The sequence below is a fragment of the Cherax quadricarinatus genome, chromosome 78, assembly GCF_038502225.1.
Source record: "Cherax quadricarinatus isolate ZL_2023a chromosome 78, ASM3850222v1, whole genome shotgun sequence".
Taxonomy (NCBI): domain Eukaryota; kingdom Metazoa; phylum Arthropoda; class Malacostraca; order Decapoda; family Parastacidae; genus Cherax; species Cherax quadricarinatus.
In genome coordinates, this window is record NC_091369.1 from 1265405 (window position 1) to 1291270 (window position 25866).

At 40.9% G+C, this 25866-nt stretch overlaps 1 protein-coding gene across 3 annotated transcripts in view; it reads right to left on the minus strand.

Annotated features, from left to right (window-relative positions):
* The window catches only part of TrpRS (Tryptophanyl-tRNA synthetase), a 92259-nt gene extending 75300 nt beyond the window's left edge, over positions 1-16959 (minus strand). For 2 of the 3 annotated variants that reach the window (XM_070101543.1, XM_070101542.1), the window contains exons 1-6: positions 16133-16266; positions 11835-12080; positions 11290-11440; positions 10983-11103; positions 8577-8684; positions 5558-5755 (exon numbers count right to left, since the gene is read on the minus strand). In XM_070101543.1, coding sequence (XP_069957644.1) covers positions 5558-5755; positions 8577-8684; positions 10983-11103; positions 11290-11440; positions 11835-12077 — 821 coding nt within the window. In that variant the 5' untranslated portion in view covers positions 12078-12080; positions 16133-16266. Of the gene's footprint in view, positions 1-5557; positions 5756-8576; positions 8685-10982; positions 11104-11289; positions 11441-11834; positions 12081-16132; positions 16267-16811 lie in introns of those variants that run through there. The other variant, XM_070101544.1, reaches the window with a different exon arrangement.
* Between the last annotated feature and the right edge of the window lie 8907 nt (positions 16960-25866).

Below are 25866 nucleotides of genomic sequence, written 5' to 3' on the forward strand. Positions count from 1 at the left end.
GTCTTTTGTCTGTCTCATAAATATGCAAGATTACAGGCATGTCTTGCTACTTCTACTTACACTTAGGTCACACTGCACATACATGTACACGTTTATTTATACACACTCATCTGAGCTTTCTTTGATTTTATCTTAACAGTTCTTGGTCTTATTACTTTTCCTTTTACATCCATGGGGAAGTGGAATAAGAATCTTTCCTCCGTAAGCCACGCGTGTTGTAAAAGTCAACTAAAATGCCGGGAACAATGGGCTAGTAACCCCTTTTCCTGTAAAGATTACTAAAAAGAATAAGAAGAAGAAAATTGTCAAAGTGGGAAGTCTGAATGTGCGTGGATGTTGTGCAAATGATAAGAAAGAGATGATTGTGGATGTTATGAATGAGGAGGAGCTGGATGTCCTGGCTTTAAGTGAAACAAAGCTGAAGGGGGTGGGAGAGTTTCAATGGAGAGGAATAAATGGGATTAGGTCAGGGGTTTCAAATAGAGTTAGAGCTAAAGAAGGAGTAGCAATAATGTTGAAGGATAAGCTATGACAGGAAAAGAGGGACTACAAATATATTAATTCAAGGATTATGTGGAGTAAAATAAAGATTGGATGTGAAAAGTGGGTTATAGTAAGCGTGTATGCACCTGGAGAAGAAAGAAGTGAAGAGGAGAGAGAGAGATTTTGGGAAGTGTTGAGTGAATGCGTGGGGAGTTTTGAATCAAGTGTGAGAGTAATGGTGGTTGGGGATTTCAATGCTAAAGTGGGTAAAAATGTTATGGAGGGAGTAGTAGGTAAATTTGGGGTGCCAGGGGTAAATGTAAATGGGGAGCCTTTAATCGAGCTATGTGTAGAAAGAAATTTGGTAATAAGTAATACATGTACATATTTTATGAAAAAGAGGATAAATAAATATACAAGGTATGATGTAGCATGTAATGAAAGTAGTTTGTTAGATTATGTATTGGTGGATAAAAGGTTGATGGGTAGGCTCCAGGATGTACATGTTTATAGAGGAGCAACTGATATATCGGATCATTATTTAGTTGTAGCTACAGTTAGAGTAAGAGGTAGATGGGAAAAGAGGAAGGTGGCAACAACAAGTAAGAGGGAGGTGAAAGTGTATAAACTAAGGGAGGAGGAAGTTCGGGTGAGATATAAGCGACTATTGGCAGAAAGGTGGGCTACTGCAAAGATGAGTAGTGGGGGGTTGAAGAGGGTTGGAATAGTTTTAAAAATACAGTATTAGAATGTGGGGCAGAAGCTTGTGGTTATAGGAGGGTGGGGGCAGGAGGAAAGAGGAGTGACTGGTGGAATGATGAAGTAAAGGGTGTGATAAAAGAGAAAAAGGTAGCTTATGAGAGGTTTTTACAAAGCAGAAGTGTTATAAGAAGAGCAGAGTATATGGAGAGTAAAAGAAAGGTGAAGAGAGTGCAAAAGGAGAGCAGATGATGGAGTGGGAGTGGCACTGTCAAGAAATTTTAACGAAAATAAGAAAAAATTTTGGAGTTAAGTTAAGAAAGCCTAGGGAAAGTATGGATTTGTCAGTTAAAAACAGAGTAGGGGAGTTAGTAGATGAGGAGAGGGAGGTATTAGGTAGATGGCGAGAATATTTTGAGGAACTTTTAAATGTTGAGGAAGAAAGGGAGGCGGTAATTTCATGCACTGGACAGGGAGGTATACCATCTTTTAGGAGTGAAGAAGAGCAGAATGTAAGTGTGGTGGAGGTACGTGAGGCATTACGTAGAATGAAAGGGGGTAAAGCAGCTGGAACTGATGGGATCATGACAGAAATGTTAAAAGCAAGGGGGGATATAGTGTTGGAGTGGTTGGTACTTTTGTTTAATAAATATATGAAAGAGGGGAAGGTACCTAGGGATTGGCAGAGAGCATGTATAGTCCCTTTATATAAAGGGAAAGGGGACAAAAGATTGTAAAAATTATAGAGGAATAAGTTTACCGAGTATACCAGGAAAAGTATACGGTAGGGTTATAATTGAAAGAATTAGAGGTAAGACAGAATGTAGGATTGCGGATGAACAGGGAGGCTTCAGAGTGGGTAGGGGATGTGAAGATCAAGTGTTTTACATTGAAGCATATATGTGAACAGTATTTAGATAAAGGTAGGGAAGTTTTTATTGCATTTATGGATTTAGAAAAGGCATATGATAGAGTGGATAGAGGAGCAATGTGGCAGATGTTGCAAGTATATGGAATAGGTGGTAAGTTACTAAATGCTGTTAAGAGTTTTTATGAGGATAGTGAGGCTCAGGTTAGGGTGTGTAGAAGAGAGGGAGAATACTTCCCGGTAAAAGTAGGTCTTAGACAGGGATGTATAATGTCATCATGGTTGTTTAATATATTTATAGATGGGGTTGTAAAAGAAGTAAATGCTAGGGTGTTCAGGAGAGGGGTGGGATTAAATTATGGGGAATCAAATTCAAAATGGGAATTGACACAGTTACTTTTTGCTGATGATACTGTGCTTATGGGAGATTCTAAAGAAAAATTGCAAAGGTTAGTGGATGAGTTTGGGAATGTGTGTAAAGGTAGAAAGTTGAAAGTGAACATAGGTAAGGTGATGAGGGTATCAAATGATTTAGATGAAGAAAAATTGGATATCAAATTGGGGAGGAGGAGTATGGAAGAAGTGAATGTTTTCAGATACTTGGGGGTTGACGTGTCAGCGGATGGATTTATGAAGGATGAGGTTAATCATAGAATTGATGAGGGAAGAAAGGTGAGTGGTGCGTTGAGGTATATGTGGAGTCAAAAAACGTTATCTATGGAGGCAAAGAAGGGAATGTATGAAAGTATAGTAGTACCAACACACTTATATGGATGTGAAGCTTGGGTGGTAAATGCAGCAGCGAGGAGACAGTGGAGATGTCCTGTCTAAGGGCAATGTGTGGTGTAAATATTATGCAGAAAATTCGGAGTGTGGAAATTAGGAAAAGGTGTGGAGTTAATAAAAGCATTAGTCAGAGGGCAGAAGAGGGGGTGTTGAGGTGGTTTGGTCATTTAGAAAGAATGGATCAAAGTAGAATGACATGGAAAGCATATAAATCTATAGGGGAAGGAAGGAGGGGTAGGGGTCGTCCTCGAAAGGGTTGGAGAGAGGGGGTAAAGGAGGTTTTGTGGGCGAGGGGCTTGGACTTCCAGCAAGCGTGCGTGAGCGTGTTAGATAGGAGTGAATGGAGACGAATGGTACTTGGGACCTGATGATCTGTTGGAGTGTGAGAAGGGTAATATTTAGTGAAGGGATTCAGGGAAACCAGTTATTTTCACTTTAAAGGAGGGGTTTGGGATATTGGCAGTTTGGAGGGATATGTTGTGTATCTTTATACGTATATGCTTCTAAACTGTTGTATTCTGAGCACCTCTGCAAAAACAGTGATAATGTGTGAGTGTGGTGAAAGTGTTGAATGATGATGAAAGTATTTTCTTTTTGGGGATTTTCTTTCTTTTTTGGGTCACCCTGCCTCGGTGGGGGACGGCCAACTTGTTGGAAAAAAAAAAAAAAAATGGTGGGTGGTGTGTTGAAGCATCTGTAGAAAGTAAGTTTATCTAGAGGCAAATAAGAGAATGCACAAGAGTATAATGGAACCAACACTTTTATAATGGTGTGAGACATGGGCTTTGAATACTGCAGTAAGAATTAGGCTAGAGGTAGTGGAGATAAATTTAAGCAATGTGTTGTGTGAATGTAATAGAGAATTTAGATCTAAGAAATTAGGTGGTCTGTTGGTTACCAAGATTATGATTCAGAGGGCTAAGGTGGTTTTGACATTTAGAGAAGGTAGAAGGGGTAGGTAGGCAATTTTGATATTTGAGGAGCACTTTGACAGTGGCAGATCGTTCAGCACTCTTCACAAAATTTATGCACATACAATCCGCACAGAAAACTAGCCAACAATAAAGCTACAAACATTAATAAAACACACTAAGAATGGAGAGGAATATGATGAAATAGAGGGTGAATAAATCTGAGGTAGAGGCCATCCCAGGAAGGGTGGAAGGTGAGGGTAGAGGTGGTTTTGTATGCTAGGCTTCAGCATCCCACAGGTTTATACGAATATATTAGATAAGAGTGGAGACAAGTGGTTTTTAATGCTTGATGTGCTATTGCTATGTAAAGTAAATAGCAGTCATGAAGGGATTCAGGGTACACTGGTTAGCTGGACTTGAATCCTGAAGGTGGGAAGAGCAGTGCTTGAACTCTGGAGGAGTAAGGATATTACAGTTGGAGGGTCATCTGAATTGTGGTGTCATTACACTTCTGGCCAAGACAGTGATTGAATAAATGGTGGATGTGTTTTCTTCTTTGAGTCACTCTGCCTTGGTAGGTCATGGCTGTTGAGGTATAAAAAAAAATCCTAACTTAACTAAATCTGACCTAAAACAAAGAACATCCACCACTTACTTGAGTTAATGTTCTTATTGTAAGGTGTGTGAAGTAACTGAAATACTATTAGGTGACTGACTTATTCTCTCAAACTTTCCTTTGATGACCCTAGCTATGGACTTATGGAAATTTACCTTATTTTTTCACTGTAGAACTATTTATAAACTGTATTCACTTTTGACTGCTTCATTACCTCAAAGGTGAGCCTGTACTAGTCTCAAGCTTCTTCAGCATGGCCAGCTGAATTTATTATGTTAAGAATTATCCTCAAGGCATTTCACTAGTGCCAACTACTTCTTCAACAGCTCTTCCAACTTCTAGCAGTACAATGGCATCAGAGAACTCCACTCCCTAAGATACAAGTTGGCTTCAAATTGAACCATTTTTCATTAGGTTCCACCCGCTGGCAATCTTTGCCAGCAGGTAGAACAATGGCTCAATTAAAAGCCAATGAAAACATGGAACATTGTAAAGAGGTACTGTATATGCAGGGCCCTCCTTATCATCAGTCTCTAACACCTTAAAATCAAGTTGTCTGCCAAGTCCACAACTTTCTTTTTGAAATTATCTATACACTCTTTAAATACCATTAGTCTGCAACACACCTAAATTTGATTCATAATTTGTGAAGAGAACAGAGCCAAACAAATGAACATTATGTAGTTAAAAAAAAAGCATACTGGGAAACAAGCCTACCATGGTACAATTATCAAATTACTGGCTGTAATATATATTAAAAAAAAAAATAATGGCAGATCAGTGTTACATGGTGCATAAGACATTATTAAATATCTCCACAAGTTAACTACTGCATACCCTGTATGAGTCACCTATTGTATGGCATACACACACTTTCATCAGAAGTAACTGCTTCAATTATTCCTGGAGATACAACAATGAGCATAAATAATATGCAAATAATTGATTATCTGGCAACTGCTTGTTTTTTAATGTTCACCATTATCCAGTGGTCATTACAGTACAGAGCACCTGAAGAGATAATGCATAAAAGACATGGGTCAATAGGAACCATAAAAACTGATGCATTACCCTGTTTTGAAGCTCCAGTACATCTCTTTAACATAGCTGGATAATTTATGCTCTACATTATTTTGTATAACAAAATAAAACAAAAGTACTGTGCATCTTTTGGCTTTAAAACTGACTTACTTATAAAACTCTCCACCTATAAAGTCGACATCAGAAAATATAAAAGTTTTGCTCATGTCAAATCCAACAGCAATGATGTCCTTGGCATTCTCATAAGCAAGATTATTGCAGTGTTCTAGCTTGAGATCCTTCCACAGATATTTTTCATCATCAGTCATCTGAATTATTAAAGGAACATCAAATACATCCTGGAGCCACCTGCAATTATGAGAATGAAAATATATAATAATGCTATATTAACAATGAACATCAAATAAAAAAAATAGACTACAAACTATAAAAATTATTAAGAATACATTATTCTTTACTGCTGTATTTTTAAACTTTTCCTGAAGTCAAACAGCTGAAGATACTCTCCAGAATCCTAAATACCAGTAATAAGGAGAAAAAATATTTACGTTTTATTGTAAAACTGCAATTTTTAATCCTGCAAAAATGATGATGGTACTACTGCATATCCTAGGTCAAAAAGTTAATATTCCCCAGTATTAAAAACAAAGCATGGTACAATATTTCGTTGAATAAATATAACATATTATAGGTAGTAGGTTGGTAGACAGCAACCACCCAGGGATGTACTACCGTCCTGCCAAGTGAGTGTAAAACGAAAGCCTGTAATTGTTTTACATGATGGCAGGATTGCTGGTGTCCTTTTTTCTGTCTCATGAACATGCAAGATTTCAGGTACGTCTTGCTACTTCTACTTACACTTAGGTCACACTACACATACATGTACAAGCACATATATACACACCCCTCTGGGTTTTCTTCTATTTTCTTTCTAGTTCTTCTTCTTGTTTATTTCCTCTTATCTCCATGGGGAAGTGGAACAGAATTCTTCCTCCGTAAGCCGTGCGTGTTGTAAGAGGCGACTAAAATGCCAGGAGCAAGGGGCTAGTAACCTCTTCTCCTGTATATATTACTAAATGTAAAAGGAGAAACTTTTGTTTTTCCTTTTGGGCCACCCCACCTCGGTGGGATACGGCCGGTGTGTTGAAAGAAGAAGAAATATAACATATGTTGTGCCAAACCAAATTTAGGTGCTATAATCCAATACTTGCAAGGAAGTTTATTTTGATGGATAAAGCTACAATTTTTAAAATACAATGTAACACTGTAAATTTGAATATTGATTAATCAGACACATGCAACACCTGGATATAATTTTTAAAATGGAATACAATGCCGACAAGCAGATGAATAAGACACGTGCATGAGGTTTTCTCCAGGCTTAGGGAGTGACCACCTCAAAAACTCCTACATCAAGGCTGATAGACTGATCACATCTTTACCTTGTCACAACTGCTGTCTTCATATTTATTCTCCTCTATACGCTAGTCCTCCCATATCTGTGGGAGATACGTTCCAAGACCTACCACAGATAGTAGTTAATACTATAAGTCGTTTTTTGTTCATGTACATACCCATGAAAAGGTTTAATTGATAAATTACACATAAGTAGTCTAGAATTACCACTTTTCATTGATGGGAAGCATTTCAAGGCTTCTCTTAGGCTTTGAAGAAATGCCAGCATCACTACTTTTGTGCTTTGGTGTCATTATAAGCAGAATTAAGGATTACAGTATTTTCAGGCCACGGTAAACTGCGGAAACCAAATCCGTGGCTATGGGGGTTCTACTGTATTCAGCTGAAAAAGCCTATCATGGAGGTGGAATATTTCAACAATAAAGATTACCCAACTGTTGCACATGCATCTTACTCATCACCTGGGTATCTTTCTTCTTCAATAGATACCCAGGTCTTGCAAATATGTCTTATTTATCAACTTGTCTGTATTGTATGCCTTTCATCTAATTTTGAGATTCTTGAAAACTGCAGCTGTTGAAAAGTATGGTAGAGTTTAATACCAAATTTTTCTCAATCTTCCAGCATATAAATTATATTTAACATTATACTAAGAGTAAAAATGACACTATTATTAGTTTTAAATCTGAGATGTATGTGAAATTTTGCCATGAAACCCTTGGGTTTAGATCAATAAAGATTATCTGATACAGTAAAACACTTTTACTTTTCTGAATCACCCTTAATGTTTCATGCTTTAGCAAACACCAGCATATGAAATTTTTTTAATCAAAATAATTCAATTTTAGTGGCAAGCAATAAATAGTCGAAAAAAATTGTAAATTATCATCATTTTCGATTAAAAGTTTAATAATCTACATTTTTTATCTAAAAATTGAATTACGTGTCAAAAAATGTTTCCAACGAGCAGGTGTAATACAGTATTACACTTCCAAGAAAAAATGCAGTATCATTGTTATTACTATGCATTAGATTCATGGGAGGTGTGCTAAACCTGTAGGGGTATATACCTTTGAAGAGTTTCGAGTGTTTCACTAGTCTCGGGTCATACACTACTGAGGGAAGGAGGCAATCAGGACTGATCCAAAGAAAGAGAGGATAGGTCCAGTTCCTTGGATCAAGCGCTCCTCTGAGACATATGGAAAATATAAGTATTTAGCACTCAGGGCTTAAAAAAAAAAAAAAAAGCCATAAGAACCACACCAGCAGCTCAAGCAAAGTCTTGGAGTCAACTGAACTCCTGTAGGGTTGATTGTCGCACTTTTAATAACTTTATTAAGAGCTAATGGCTGGGAATTCAATCGCTCTAGTAAGATTGATGACCCGACTTTGCATCGAATCATCCAGAATAAAAATAATACTGCAGAAATTAAAATTGGAAAACGAAAGCCTGAGGATTGTTTCTGGAAACTAAACTGGAACGTGAAAACTTCCAGAATACAGTAGATGTGAATGTAATAATGATGTTGTAGTATACTATAAATTACTAGCACTACTTTTGGCTCTTCAACTAAAAATGCATCAGGATAAAATCTGTAATGCTTAATATGAATTTTCAGTATGTGCAACAAAATGCTTTCTTCCTGTAATGAATATGATGATACCTTTATTAAATATTTGCCATTCCAAAAGTACATACGTATACAGCATCTGGTTTCACTGTAATTAAGTTTATTATTCGTTTACCACTTACTTTGTCATAATAAATGGGATGAGGTGACCAACATGCATAGAATCAGATGACGGACCTCGACCAGTATACAGAAAGAATTTTTTGCCTGCTTCAACCAGGTTCAGGATTCTGAAAGTGGAAAAAAGAATATGTATATTGTAACTGGACATTACCAGCATTAAGGTAATTGAGGGATGTAACTCCAATCACTCATCCCTGTATAGCTGAGGATACAATTTTATTTATTTAACCTTTTAACTGTGTCCAGCATACTAATACAAAGGCGATGTCCAAGTGTCCAACGTACTACAGATCGGCCACCGCTGACCCGGCAACCACTAATCTGACACTAATTTCGGCTAGCGAAGAATCTTGCATCATGGATGAAGATAATGTTGAGGAATGGATGAATGTAGATGAAGATGATACTGGATTAGTGATGGTCGACCTGTGGTATGCACAATTTATCACACATTCAAATTTGCCACCTCAGCACAACTCTGAGTCTTCTACAATCTCTTCATAAATTTGAAAAAAATCTAAGGCCAGGAGGGTCTATACAAAACATCATGATTAACGCATACTATTTGTAATTTTCACTTTGCATTACTATATATCTCATGATTAACTACTTTGCCTACATTAATCAAGACTATATCTAGTGCTTAGATAGACCAGCATATGCACTAGTATTACAATACAATACTGAACTAGTATTACATTACAATACTGAACTAGTATTACAATACAATACTGAACTAATATTACAATACAATACTGAACTAGTATTACAATACAATACTGAACTAGTATTACAATACAATACTGAACTAGTACAGTATTACAATACAATACTGATCTAGTATTACAGCTCTAGTTTCCCAAAGGCATGTAATGAATATAACTTTAACAGCTTCAGAGCTAGAGACGTGGGGATCATCAATGACAAAAGATTGTCACAGGAAGATCGTATTAATTAAAACGGCTATTAATTTGTTTGCCACACTAGCAAATTTTAGATAAATACATGGAAATATGCTAAAAAAAGAAAAAAAAAACACTATTAATAATATATACCACGACTAAATTGGAATATACAGCAGTGGTATGGAGTCCACACCCACAAAATCATGTAGATAAATAAGAATTCTCCTAGGCAGCAGGTTAGTAGACAGCAACCGTCCTGCCAGTGAGTAAAATGGAAGCCTGCAATTGTTTTACACAATGCTAGGATTACTGGTGTCTTTTTTCTGTCTCATAAACATGCAAGATTTCAGGTACATCTTGCTACTTCTACTTACACTTAGGTCACACTACACATGCATGTACAATCACATATATACACACACTCCTCTGGGTTTTCTTCTATCTTCTTACTAGTTCTTGTTCTCATTTATTTCCACTTATCTCCATGGGGAAGTGGAACAGAATTCTTCCTCCAAAAGCTATGCGTGTTGTAAGAAGCGACTAAAACGCCGAGAACATGGCACTAGTAACCCCTTTCCTATATATATATTACTAAATTTAAAAAGAGACTTTCGTTTTTCCTTTTGGGCCACCCTGCCTCAGTGGGATACGGCTGGTTTATTGAAAGAAGAAGAAAAAATAAAAATTCTTTTGCAGAATGACAAGTTACAAAAGGCTCCCACATATTAAAATTATTTATAAAAAAAATATTAGTAGTATTATATATGCTCGCAGTGTCTGATAGAAGCCAAAGAGTAGACATCATAACAAAAATGAGATCAAAAAAAGATATAAATGATTTTTAGTGGCTTCAACAGGAATGGTAAAAAGTATGGAACAAAATACAGGAGGTAGTAGGTGCTACAGCCACTTGAATTTTTTTTATGACATATTAAATACTGAAGAGAAGACATCATGAGCATAACAATGCCTATGACCAAACTAAAACACAAACTGGAATTTGTATTAAGTCTGACCAACATGTTGTTTGCCTTTAATATTACAAAGGAAATGTTATATAGCCTCTCCTCACCTAGCGACGTACTTGCTTACCGATGACTCAGATTTACGACAGGCTCTCTGACCAGTATGTATACCTCAATACGTAATATATATTATAGCTGATTTTCTCTATTTTGTTTAATACAATATACAGTACATTACTGTATAAACACTTAAAAATATACCAGAAATGTTATAAATGGTGCAAAGGTGACATTAAAACAATATCAAAGATGGTAGACACAAACCCACTACCATTATAGTATGCTCCTCAATGAGTGATGAATTCGTTTACCGATGTGGTCTTAGGAACGGAACTGCGTCATTTAGTGAGGAGAGGCTGTACTCATAGAAAGTGCTAAACCCATAAGATTATCATTATTATAATCATAACTAAGTGCTAAACCCTAAATCCATAAGTCATTCGGTATTAAATAACAAGAAAATACAATACCTCACCTATGCATGTCCCGGTGTGAGAAGAATATTCCTCGTCTCAAGAAATGATGAGGGTTTTGCCCAGTCAGTTTCTCAAATCTCTCCAGAAGGGCATCATCAATACGAGATGACCCAAATCTATCTAAAGACAGACTCTTACTAAGAGATGCAATTTTAAGATTATCCATCACTTACTTTAAAATATTTATACTCAATTCATTAAAATGTGTTGAATTAAAACAAGTTTAAAATGCATAAAACTTCTTTCAAATGTTTGTGTATAAGTATACGCAATTAATTCCCCAGTAAAATGAATAAACACTCTTACCTATCAACTTATCATAATCAATGCCCTTATTGCTAGAAGCTTGTACATTCCATGGATCAACAATATCCTCGGTTAACTGCTGCTCTAGCTGCTGCTGTTCCACCTGTTTGGGTCCATCTTTCTCAATTTTGTTATTCATCATTACTGTCACCTGGAAACCAACCAATAGAGAAAATTAAATTGTTTATGGTCCGTATGACTAAAAGAGGTGAAAACAATTAATTACAGCAAACCATGCAGGGTACCACATTATTATATTCATGAACAAACAATAAGCCCACAATGATTATACAATATCTGGGGAACAGGTGTCAGGGTTGATCTAGGGAAGTGAAGGGTAGCCTCAATTCCTAGGATCAAGAACTATTTCACAAGCATTAAGGAACCCCCTTAATGCTTGTGATAAGTAATACAAGTACCAGTCTCTGGTATTGTGAAAATTATATAAGATACATTAAATTAAGGAGTACTATAGTACAGTATATGGAATAAATTCACACTCAAGGCGAAAGCAACTTTCCAAGCAGTAGCTCACACAGACTAACCTTTATCTTATTCACTGACAGTATTAAGCTGTTTCTTTTAGGGCCTGGAAATTTTGACCTGTCACTGCCAAAGCTGTCTATATGTTTATACCAGCGGTGGAGATTATGGAGGTCTTGGTTGGGGGTGGATCTAAATTGGTCAAATAATATTGTATCAGCCTGGCTTGTTGCAAACCCTTCTACGTAGCTGTTGATCAAAAAGTGATCATTCAATGCCTCCTCCTCCTCCCTAGTGATTGGCATCCTCTGTCATGAGCACAAAATATAAATTATTAGAAACAGGCTATGCTACATTTGCTACTTCCATTTTAATACATACGTATTACATATCAAATGAAAAGCATAGAATAACAATTACATAATATAAAGATCTGTGAATGAATGAATGAATAAGTCCAGGTTTTTCCTTTTTTGGGTCACCCTGTCTTGTGGAACATGGCCTATAGGGTAAAAATAAGATCCATACATAACTTGCTAACAACTGCAACTTCAAAAATGTTTAATAGTATCCTGCAGCATTAATGCAGAACAGAATTTAAAAAAAAAAAAAAAAAGAGTGAAAAAGTTATTTATTTATTTTCTAAAAATTTTACTAAATTAGCAGAAGACAGATACTAGCAACTTCACATAGTACAGATCCTTTTCTGTGTGCAATACACACACAAAATGACGTCTACACAAACTAATTACTCTACAATATTCTCTTCCTTATTATCAATAGAAGGGGCATGAGAAAGTTTCTTGTAATTATACTTAAGCATTCTCTAACTCTGTCTGTATTGTAAATGTTCATAAAATTTCACAAATTAACCAGAATGTGAAGATTAAAATCTCTGGTCTACCAAATGTTCTACTACCTCCCAAATATTAAATTATAGTTGATAAAGCCCAAAATGCTCTGCAGCTGCAGCTTTTGGTCATGTGACTGAGGCCTTCTGCTGGCTTACCAGTCCACCCCTTTAAAAATTATGGATATAATTATAACCATCACCAAGAGCTTTCCACATGAAGTGTACCAATGTCATCAATTTTGCAAAAACCATGTATTTTGTGAAAATAAATTATTATCATTATTTAGCGCAGAGCATCTAATAAATAGGCTTGCTCTGATGCGAGTGTTTCACATTCCTAGTTTGTTGGTTACTTATGTAAGTTTATTTAGGCATAGGTACACATAAGTATAATTATCATACATAGTGTAAATTACCAAGAATAACCAAAAACAAAAGTCAGACAAAGTGACTTATAAATAACAAAAAAATGCACAATACCGTAACTGGAACTATACACAAATAACCCGCACATAGAAGAGAGGAGCTTACGACGCGTTTTGGTCCTACTTGGACCATTTACAAAGTGACTTTGTAAATGGTCCAAGTCAGACCGAAACGTCGCCGTAAGCTCCTCTCTTCTATGTGCGGGTTATTTGTGTAAAGTGACTTATTTTCATTGGATCCTCGCCACCCACTACAACCAATTCTTACAATTCAGAAAAGGCCCATGTATAGTACAGGAAATCCTCACGTTACAGTGCTTCACTCTACAGTGTTTCGCTAATGAAGTGGTTTCCCTTTACACCCACTCTTCATTTATTCACACTTCCTACAATAAATGTATTCACCACTCACTATATTATTATAATCATGGGGGAAGCGCTAAATTCATAGGATTATAGTGCATGTGGAGGGGGGGATGGAAGGCATTCAGGCTTAATTCAGGGAACTGGAGCACAGATCCAATTCCCTAGCTCAAGAGCCCCTCACCAGCATCACGGAACCTCCCTTGAGGGGACCACTCACTACAGGCTAAGGATGTATGTAAGTAACGTGTGTACTGTATATGCATTTTTTTAGGCCTCGTTCTACTGCTCACTTAATATATGATAGTGCAAACATGTTACCAGTTTTTCATATGCATTTGAAATTGAGAAAATAAAAAGGCTATAATTCACATTATAGGGATTTTAGCTTTACAGCAGTAGGCTGCTGTATAAGTGGGGCCCCCCTGTACTATTTAGAAATAAATCAGCCTTGATAAATTTAAATTTTAACAAAAAATCATTAGACGTTTGAAGTATGCAATAAATTCAAACCTACTGGAACACTTACCATGTACTGTAATCATACACTATTATCATGTTGCCTTTGATTCAATGATGATGAATGCATTTCCTTTTTTTTTTTTGGGGGGGGGGGGAGGAAAAAGAGGCCAGTCTATTCCTTGGATCAAAAGCCTATCACTGGCATGAAGGAACCTCCCTTAAAGGGATCAAGATCCCATCACCATCAGCAGGGCAGTCTCCATGAAGAGATCAAGGATCCATCCCCAGCATGAAGGCACCCTCCTTGAAGAGATCAAGAGTCCATCACCAGCATCAAGGCACCCTTCTTGAAGGGATCAAAAGTCCATTACCAGCATCAAGGCACCCTTCTTGAAGGGATCAAGAGTCCATCACCAGCATCAAAGCACCCTTCTTGAAGGGATCAAGAGTCCATCACCAGCATCAAGGAACCCTTCTTGAAGGTAAGAGCCCATCACCAAGGCACCCTTCTTGAAGGGATCAAAAACCCATCACCAGCATCAAGGAACCCATCACCAACATCAGGGAAACCATCACCAACATCAGGGAAACCATCACCAACATCAGGGAACCAATCACCATCAGGGAATCCATCACCAGCATCAGGGAACCCATCACCAGCATCAAGGCACCCATCACCAGCATCAAGGCACCCATAACCAGCATGAGGCACCCATCACCAGCATCAAGGCACCCATCACCAGCATGAGGTACCCATCACCAGCATCAAGGCACCCATCACTAGCATCAAGGCACCCATCACTAGCATGAGGCACCCATCATCAGCATCAAGGCACCCATCACCAGCATGAGGCACCATCACCAGCATCAAGGCACCCATCACTAGCATCAAGGCACCCATCACTAGCATCAAGGCACCCATCACTAGCATCAAGGCACCCATCACCAGCATGAGGCACCCATCATCAGCATCAAGGCACCCATCACTAGCATTAAGGCACCCATCACCAGCATGAGGCACCATCACCAGCATCAAGGCATCCATCACCAGCATCAAGGCACCCATCACCAGCATGAGGCACCCATCACCAGCATCAAGGCACCCATCACCAGCATCAAGGCCCCCATCACCAGCATCAAGGCACCCATCACCAGCATCAAGGCACCCATCACCAGCATCAAGGCACCCATCACCAGCATGAGGCACCCATCACCAGCATCAAGGCACCCATCACCAGCATCAAGGCACCCATCACCAGCATGAGGCACCCATCACCAGCATGAGGCACCCATCACCAGCATCAAGGCCCCCATCACCAGCATGAGGCACCATCACCAGCATCAAGGCACCCATCACCAGCATCAAGGCACCCATCACCAGCATCAAGGCACCCATCACCAGCATCAAGGCACCCATCACCAGCATGAGGCACCCATCACCAGCATCAAGGCACCCATCACTAGCATCAAGGCACCCATCACCAGCATGAGGCACCCATCACCAGCATCAAGGCACCCATCACTAGCATCAAGGCACCCATCACCAGCATCAAGGCACCCATCACCAGCATCAAGGCACCCATCACCAGCATGAGGCACCCATCACTAGCATCAAGGCACCCATCACTAGCATCAAGGCACCCATCACCAGCATCAAGGCACCCATCACCAGCATCAAGGCACCCATCACCAGCATCAAGGCACCCATCACCAGCATGAGGCACCCATCACTAGCATCAAGGCACCCATTACTAGCATCAAGGCACCCATCACCAGCATCAAGGCACCCATCACCAGCATCAAGGCACCCATCACCAGCATGAGGCACCTATCACTAGCATCAAGGCACCCATCACTAGCATCAAGGCACCCATCACTAGCATCAAGGCACCCATCACTAGCATCAAGGCACCCATCACCAGCATCAAGGCACCCATCACCAGCATCAAGGCACCCATCACCAGCATGAGGCACCTATCACTAGCATCAAGGCACCCATCACCAGCATCAAGGCACCCATCACCAGCATGAGGCACCTATCACCAGCATCAAGGCACCCATCACCAGCATGAGGCACCTATCACCAGCATCAAGGCACCCATCACCAGCATCAAGGCACCCATCACCAGCATGAGGCACCTATCACTAGCATCAAGGCACCCATCACCAGCATGAGGCACCCATCACCAGCATCAAGGAACCCCTCACCAGCTGCAACCTTAACTAAACAAATACGGAAAACCTTGAAGCCACCTACTTGTCCACTACAGCCTCTCCGACGTCAATTTAGCCAAATTAAATTCAAAAATTGCCTTAAATCTTGTCAAATTTAGGAGAGCAGGTGAGAGTCCCGGTGTAAGCACATGGTAGGTTGTGTTGACAACAGAGTAATGATAGTAGTAGTAGCAACTTCTATTACCACCTCTGGTCACTTATATAGTCAATAGATGGCGCACGAATCTCATTTTGACATATAGATACACGTCGTATACTCACTTGAATATTTACAGATTACAGAGGTACGTAATGGGTCCAGGAACTGGACCCCAAAGTTTTGATAGTTGAACAAGGTACAAAGGTAATGAAGTCACAAGTTGCAAAGGTAATGAATCATGTAAGTACATTACCTTTGCGACTTGACTCAAGAAATCGTAATGACACGATTGCCTGTGGTGCCTGTGCTAACCTTCCTATGGTGTAGAAATATACCTAGTTGGATGAATCTTATTGTGGCTAGCTGGTCTAGTGGCTAACGCGACGGTCTGGAGTTTTGAGACTATGACCGCGGGTTCAATCCCGGCCGGGGGTATGGATGGTTTGTTTACCTTTGTGACTTGCTCAGCTATCGAAGCTTTGGGGAAGTCCCTGGACCCATTGTGTGCCTCTGTAATCTTTAGACTACTGCCCACAATAAACATTAAACTAAACTAACTCACCTGAATGTACTACTGTTGGATGAGGGGTAGGCACATGTCTTGTACTCCCCTACATGTACCACTACTGTTGGTAAAGGCCGGGGTAGGTCCATGTCTTGTACTTGACCTACATGTACTACTACTGCTCGTGAAGAGTAGGCACATGTCTTGTACTCACCTGCATGCATTACTACTGTTGGTGAATTCAAATTCAAATTAAAAGTTTATTCTCTATAAGGATTACAATGCTGAGTTTACAGAATTTGGTTATTGTGTGGTTTACATGTAGTAAAATAATGATTACAGAGTGTACCACTAGAACACCTAGCATGGCTAGGCATTTCGGGCAGACTTAGTTTAATTCTTAATTTTAAAATATTACAAATTATGAGGTAGGTTGGTATATGGCTAAGTGACTAAATACTAGATTGTGAGTTTAGCAATGTGAATGCTTTTGTTTTGGCACAGTATATAGTTTCAGTATTGGAGTATCACAGGATTTATTATTTTAAGATTGAGATTAATATTTCTGTTTATGGTCAAATGGGTGAGTGAGTGTAAGTGTGAACCACCAGGTGGTATTCGTGTAGTTAGTTGACGGGGTGTATCAGGGAGATAAGATGTTTTCTAATGGTAGTTTTGAAGGTGATGAATGTGTCTGCAGTTCTAGAGTTTTCAGGTAGGGTGTTCCAGATTTTAGGGCCTTTGACATACATTGAATTTTTGTAAAGGTTTAGTCGGACACGGGGAATGTCGTAGAGATGTTTGTGTTTGGTGTTATGCCTGTGGGTTCTGTCACAACTATCAAGAAAGCGTTTTAGGTCAAGGTTGATACTGGAGTTTAAGGTCCTGTAGATGTAGATCGCACAGTAGTAAGTGTGGATGTACTGAACAGGGAGTAAGTTTAGATCTATGAAAAGTGGGAGGGGGGGTGTTGCCAGGGATGGGATTTAGTGATTATTCTTACTGCAGCTTTTTGTTGGGTTATTATTGGCTTTAGGTGTGTTGCTGCAGTTGATCCCCAAGCACAAATAGCATAGGTGAGGTATGGATAAATGAGTGGTATAGTGTGAGAAGGGCATTTTGCGGCACGTAGTGTTGTATCTTGGAGAGGATCCCAACCGTTTTGGATACTTTTTTGGTTATGTGTTGGATATGGGTGCTGAAATTCAGGTTGTTGTCAAGGTATGGGCCTAGGAATTTGCCCTCATTATGTCTGGTAATTTTTTTTTTTGTATTTTATTTAAAACTCAGGTACAAAAATATATGGGTACATAATCAATATGTAACAAGATACAGGCAGTGAACAATAATCAACTGTGACTACACAAATACTGAAGAAGCACATATATAATGACAGAACTGGCTGCTGCACTCAAATCAAACACCGCTTGTACGTACTGTGCTTCACATGAAAATGTGGTCATATAAAAAACGATAGAACCTACCCAGTAATGCTTACACTTCCCCCCCCCCCCCCCATGAAAACGTGCCACTTTCACCTTAGATACACAGTGACAAATCTCTTATACTTATACATTTGTAAAAGCATTAAAAACTTCAATGACAAAATATATAAACACAATCAAGCCAGCTAAACGGCTGACACTATAATACAAGGAATGTCTGAACCTGATGGCTCACATCTACCATAGAACACAATCCACCCTACCCTCATATACCCTATGGTAATAATTAATATCGTGCACGGTGGTGGGTTTAAGACACTACCGCTGACACTTCAACCCATCCTCCCACATGCCTATTAACTGTGTCTGCCGTCACCACTCATAACCACCAACAGTCATTGATGGTAATTAGCGTCTTATAATATATATCACCCTAAAAACACGCTATATACATAAACCTACCACAATAATAAATAAATTTACACATTATTCCCTCCTGCAGACAGATTATTTACATTGTCGGAGATAATCTATACATCACATCCTACAGAGAATGGACAACATTAGACATCTAAAATAATATGACATGTGTTTCACATGACCTGCTATTGCAGAGATTACTTAAACTCCTACCCCCCCCCAAGTGAAACCTGTCCAGTTTCACCTGGCTATACACAAGATCAAAAACTCATTTACTTGAACATATATAATGAAAATGTGAAAAAACATCTGTTACAATATATAAGCAAAAACACCCCAGGCAAGATCTTACATTATATACAATACCAAAACGTTCCACTAGTTAAAAAACAGGTATGAATGCCTCATTATTATGACAAGTTACATTGCTCATATATAGGTAGACATGTATAATTACAGGTTAAATTATGCTTATATACTAACATGCTTATGTACATCCTTACAAAACATGAAGGAATCCTTAGATAAATTATAATCATCGGTGTTCACAATAACACCAAGACATTACATTGAATATCACATTGAATATCACCTCAACATCCTTTCCTCACACAATTCCACACACACTCACACAATCGACCTCTGCAACACACACAACTCCCCCCCCCCTGGGAAGGCCAGCCCGTTCATGCCCCTGACCGCTTATAAAGACCATAAATCCCTCAAAAGAAAGTCCCTGTAGCCCTCCGAGAAATCCCTCTCCCACCTCCTACCATATATTTCCCTGTTGCGACACTTTGTTCTATAAAAGGATGCTGCTATGGCCATCCTACGTTCCTCCGCCCCTTTGTCTCTCATTGCCCATGATATATACACAAAATCAACCATTAAGTAAGCCACTGCCCTTTGAACCTTTTCCCCAACCCCACCTACATCTAAACTGAGCGCTCTCAAAACCGACAACCCTTTCCCCCCCACATACCGGATTACTTTCCCTAACCATTCCCGCACAATCCCTAGGCTTTCACAAAAATAAACTGCATGAAAAGCTGATTCATCTACCCCACAAACCTGACACTCCTCACCCTCCCTTATTCGCCTATTTCGTAAAACAACCCCTGACGGCAATATTCCGTGAAGAAACCTATACATTACCTCCCTCACGTGTGGCCGGATGCGTAACCCTTTTAATCGACCCCAAATGTCTTCCCATGCGTACATCGGGTACACTCCTTCCGTTGCCACTACCACCCTAGGCCATATCTTCCTCTCCATGAACCCTACCCGCATGTTTCTCGGCTCTCTGACCATCATCAATAGACGCAACAACTCCTCACCATCTCTCAAATCTTGTCCCTTCCACCATCTCCGAAGATCTCCCTGCAGCATCCCCAACCCTCCACTCCCTTCCCCCCGAGCCCTTAGCAACCCATGTTTCACATATACACACTTCAACCTTCTTTCCAAATGAATTAACCCCAGCCCTCCCAAGGCCACCGGAAGTGTTACCACCTCCCTTTTCAACCAATCGCATCCCAAACCCCAGATAAAACGGAAAACTCTGCTCAACAATCTCCGGACATCCCCATACACCAAAGGGTACAAAGCTGCCACATGCCATATTTTGCTGTACAAAAGCACATTGACCACAATGACCCTCTGGTGCAGCGTAAGATGTGTCGGCCTCAATCCTGACAATCTTCCCAATACCCTATCTACCACACCCTTTGAATTATTCTCCCTCGCCATCTGAGCATTACCCATATACACAACTCCACAAATTTTCACCCGGTCCATGACACACCATCTCACCCCCCCACCCCCGCCCTCCCGCCCATCCCATTCACCCAATCTCGTGAGCTTTGATTTATGCACATTCACTGCCATACCTGTTGCCATCCCAAAAACATCTATAACTCTCTCCAGACCCTCCAATCCCTCCCTCCCACTCACTAGGACAGTTGTGTCATCAACATAACCTATAATACCGGGACTCCCACCTCGTATGTCCTCCCTTACCCCCTCCTGTATGCACCTTTCCACTTCCCTATAAAACGGATTCTGTAAACATGCAAATAATATTTGTGACAATGGGCAACCCTGCCTCAATCCCCTGCCCATTTTCACATGCAACCCCACCCTCCCATTAATCTGTACACACATCCCAGCTCCCCGATATAAAGTACGTGCCCAATTCACAATGTCCTCCCTGAACCCCTGCCGCTCCATGATTCTCCACAGAGCCTCCCTCTCGACACTGTCATATGCCGTTCTCCAATCCAACACCAATACCCCTCATTCCCCCTCTTGCAGACCCTCAATAAACCTTCTAATAACCCCATGCCCCTCATACATTGATCTCCCCAGAATCCCATATTGACCCCTCACTATTACCTTTCCAATGACCTTCTTTATACGATTTCCCAAAATTTTTGCAAAAAGTTTGTAGTCTGCACACATGAGTGATATCATCCAGTAATCTCTCACTGTGCACTGACTTTCTCCCTTTGGCACAAAAAATACTAGCGCTGTCGCCTGCAAAGGTCCCAACGCACCCCTCTCTTTCATGATATTAAATAACTGCACCAAAAAATCTTTTAATACTCCCCAATGCTGTATGTAAAACTCCGCAGGCAGCCCATCTATCCCCGGCGCCTTACCCCTGCTCATACTCATTAAAGCCGTCCACACCTCTTCCTCCACAATAGGCCCCTGTAACTGTTCCCTGTCGTCCCTGTCCAGCACACGCCGCACCCATCCCCCTGTCTCTCTTAAAGCCCCCTCTCTCACACCCACACTCCTCACATGTGCACTAAGACAAGCATCAACATACCCTCCCATCCCCTCCGTCGTCACCAAATCTTGTCCCTCCCTATACCCCTCGATGTCCTCAAGAACTCTCAAACCCACCATTTCCATTGCAACGCGCCGGCACCCCTGCCCTCGCAGGACACACACCGATGGTCTATCACCCCACATGACCTCCTCCAACCCCCCTAAAACCCTTGCCACATCAAACCTCTCGTTTTGCACTTCCATTAGGCGTTCCTTCACTCCCTCTATGTCAGCCACTGGGGCTCCCATCCCCCCCTTCCTCTCTCATAATACTCCCTTAACTGCCCCTCAAGATACCTAATAAGCCCATAAGCCAACTGATTCTCGTGCCTTCCCTGTCGGACATAGAACTCTCGAATCCTCATCTTCGCCGTCACATCCCACCATCTCAACACATCCCCATTGACTTCCATCCCCTCCCATAAGCCTTTCCACCATTGTGCAAATAGGACCCTCCCCTCAACATCTTGAAGCAACCGAAAATTCAATTTCCAATAGCTCTTATACCTGTTCGGCCGACCCTCCCATCCCAAATCCACCAAAACACCTCTATGATCAGAAAAAAAGACATCCAAAACCCTTACACTCCGCACCACTGCTTTCCTTGTCACGTATATCCTGTCCAGCCGTGCAGCATACCCCTGCCTCACAAATGTGTGCTGCACCTCCCACGCTGCCCCCCCTCCACATCCACCAACCCCACCCCGGTTAACAGGTCCCTCAGAACGCCAGAACAATATCCTGCTCCCCTAAGTTCCACATCCTTGCGGCGTATAACGCAATTCCAGTCCCCTCCCACCACAGCTAATGCTGGAAGCGACCTTAAGTGATACACCAACACTTCACGTACAAACTCATTCTTCACTCGACTGTCCCCCTCCGGCGGACCATAAACACACACAAAAGACATCTTATCTCTTCCCCATGTCCCATCCACTCTTATAACCCTCCCCTCACCCCTCTCCTCACAATGATGTACAGTAAACGGGCTAGCCTCCCTCACCAAAATAGCCACTCCACCTTTCAATCTCGTTGAGTTTGCCGCATATACAGTATACCCCTCAATCATCAACATACAACCCAGCTTGTGGTTGTGCTCTTGCACAAACACTACATCTACACCATACCTAATGAGCAACTCATGAAACCATACACACTTCCTAGAATTTTTCAGACCATTAACATTTATAGAGAGACTCTTGAATTTGTCAATGGAGGTTTTCCTTTACGTATTGCACCACCTTTATTCCCCTTCCCCTTTATATGCCCTTGATCTTCAATCACCATTCTGTGATCTGCTTTCACATGCCCCTTGCCCCTGGACCCCCCAGGTCCATGCTCAACCACTTCAGCCCAAACCTTTTTGCCCGAACGCTGTGCCGGAGTGAGCACATCGTTCATGTCCGAGGGCACTGCCGCTCTCTTCCGTGACACTCGAGCCTTTCTCCCCGCCTCCACCCGGAAGCCATTCCCGTGCACTTCCGCCACCACCGTGCCAATTTGCAACCCAGCCTCAACCTGGGTCTCTGACATGCCTCCCCCCCTCTCACCACCTGGAACCCCAGCAGCATCCAGGGCACCCACAAGCCCCTCAACTGTGACCTCTCCTGGGGTCCCTAACAGGTCGTGGAGGACTGAATCAATGGTAGCCTCCACGGCCCTGTCCTCACCAAGTGACACCACATCTTTGGTCTCCGGTGCCTGCCCGGCAGTGCATGACTCTCTTGAAAGAGTTACACACTCTTCCTCCCTCAAGGCCTCCTCGACCTCCACACTCCAAGCCTTGTTCAAGGAAACCGACTCAGGCCGTGCCAAATTCAACGTCTCAAGGTCCTCTGATGCCTCCTTATGCTGCTCCTTCGCCTGTGTACCCTGTTGTTTAACACACTGTGCAGCAATGTGATCATAGGCACCGCATAATCGACAGGTACGTCGTTGCCCTGCGTAAGTCACCATTACTTGAGTCCTAAAGTCTTCTAAGAAAATATAGGAAGGAATAGGATGCCTCAATGTCATTTTTAAGGAAAAACTTCCTTCAGGCATCCCAGCATACGATCCTTCCTTCCACTTCCCCAATGTCACCATATGAACAGTCCCAAACTTCTCGAAGACGGCACGTAGGTCTGCCTCATCAGCCTCAAAGGGTACATTTCTGATCTTCACCCACGTATAATAGCGGGACACATCATGTAGCCTTACCGTCACTGCAGGATTCACTGGTACACAAAGATCTTGGAACCTGGCGACTATGTCCTCGTATACACTTGCATTGAGAAATTTCACAAAAATTCTATATGCCCCGTTCAAGGCTACACCATACAGCTCTTCGTTGGCAATGCCGTATGTGTCCCTGATGATGGCAGGTAATAAAACTTGAGCTGAGTGGGCATGCACAGCCCCACGCACCACTTCTATGCCAACAGTGTTTACCCTTCTTGCCTGCTGCGCCATTTTGAGAAAACCAAGTTTTCACCGGCTGACAGCAGAGGGCAGGCTCAGCTCACGTCCGCTCGTCCCAGAGGTTGAGAGACGAATTGATTATTCTTACTGCGGCTTTTTGTTGGGTTATTATTGGCTTTAGGTGTGTTGCTGCAGTTGATCCCCAAGCACAAATAGCATAGGTGAGGTATGGATAAATAAGTGAGTGGTATAGTGTGAGAAGGGCATTTTGCGGCACGTAGTGTTGTATCTTGGAGAGGATCCCAACCGTTTTGGATACTTTTTTGGTTATGTGTTGGATATGGGTGCTGAAATTCAGGTTGTTGTCAAGGTATAGGCCTAGGAATTTGCCCTCATTATGTCTGGTAATTAGAGTGTTGTCGATATTAATGTTAATTTGTGCATCTCCTGCTCTGCTACCAAACATAATATAGTAAGTTTTGTCAGTGTTAAGCGTAAGTTTATTGGCTGTCATCCAGGTCGATATTTTGATCAGCTCCTCGTTAACAATGGTGTTGAGGGTGGCAAGATTAGGGTGAGAGATGACATAAGTCGTGTCATAAGCAAAGAGAATGGGTTTTAGGTGTTGGGATACGTTTGGAAGATCATTGATGTATATGAGGAAGAGCAGGGGTCCAAGGACACTTCCCTGCGGAACTCCAGTGGGTGGGTATATGTCTTGTACTCACGTAAATGTACTCTTGCTGGTTGAAGGGTAGGCACATGTCTTGTACTCACCTACATGTACTCCTAATAATTATAACAACATAGTTGTATTTACCTAGATTTATTTGCAGGGGTTGAACCATGGCTCCTGACCACGATTCGTGACTCTCATCGATTAGTTTTACTGATTCCTGTTCACCAAGGCCTGATCACATCCAGTCATGAAGCTGTGTTTACCTCCACCATCCAGTAAGAGTGAAAAAGTGCTTGCTAACATCTGTCTCATCTGCATCTTTAGCTGGAAATAAATGGTATAAAATACCGACACAATGGCAATATAAACACAAATGCAGTATAATGTGATCCTTTATTGACTACACTGTGTGGGCGAAACGTAGTCAATAAAGGATCACATTATACTGCATTTGTGTTTATATTGGCATCTTTAGCTACCATTTGATATCTGGACGCTAATGGAAATAAGTCACTTTGACTGTTTTTGGTTATCCTAGATAATTTACACTGTGTATGATAACTGTACTTATTTGTACTTGTGCCTAAAAAATTTTACTTGTTTAGCTTTCTTCTGATCAGATTCAGGACCTAAATGTATATCTTTGATTTTGTTCAATCGATCATGGGCTGTGTAGGTGCCAATTTGAGAGTTTTATTGAGGAAGCTGTAAAATTTAAATATTAATTTTCGTGCAACAATCCATGAAAACTGTAGCCCTAAAATGCTATAAATCTTCCCTTGTTGCCAGTATGGACAGGGCCGCAGGGGCGTTGACCCCCGGAACACGCTCAGGTGTTACCCGGTTGTTAATGGTCTCGATGATCACACCCTATTAGCGGAGCATGGAGGGATATAAATAGATTTAAGCGTAAAATTGACTGGTCAGGTCTTGCACCCTTATCCTCTACATAAATCAAATGAGTTAGCGTGGTAAAAGATACTTATGTACAGTTCAGGATATTTATTAAAGGAAACGTTTCGCCACGAGTGACTTCTTCAGAACTAATACAGAGAAAACTAAGAAAATGAGTTAATCAATGCTTGTGCTGCTACCACTAGCTATGACAATCTCCCGTTACTACACTGGCGATATTAAAGGTCAAACAAGATGCCAGAAAGAGATTGGCTTGTTCTATTCTCAGCAAGGAAGACGATTAAAAGATTAATGCAAAGTTGTAAGCCATGGAGAAGAAAACCATGACGCTTATAAACTTAATAACGTAGATCTTACTCTGCGAAAAAGATTTAATTCTGGTTAGCAGTAATCTAAAAATAACAGTAAGTGTTCACAA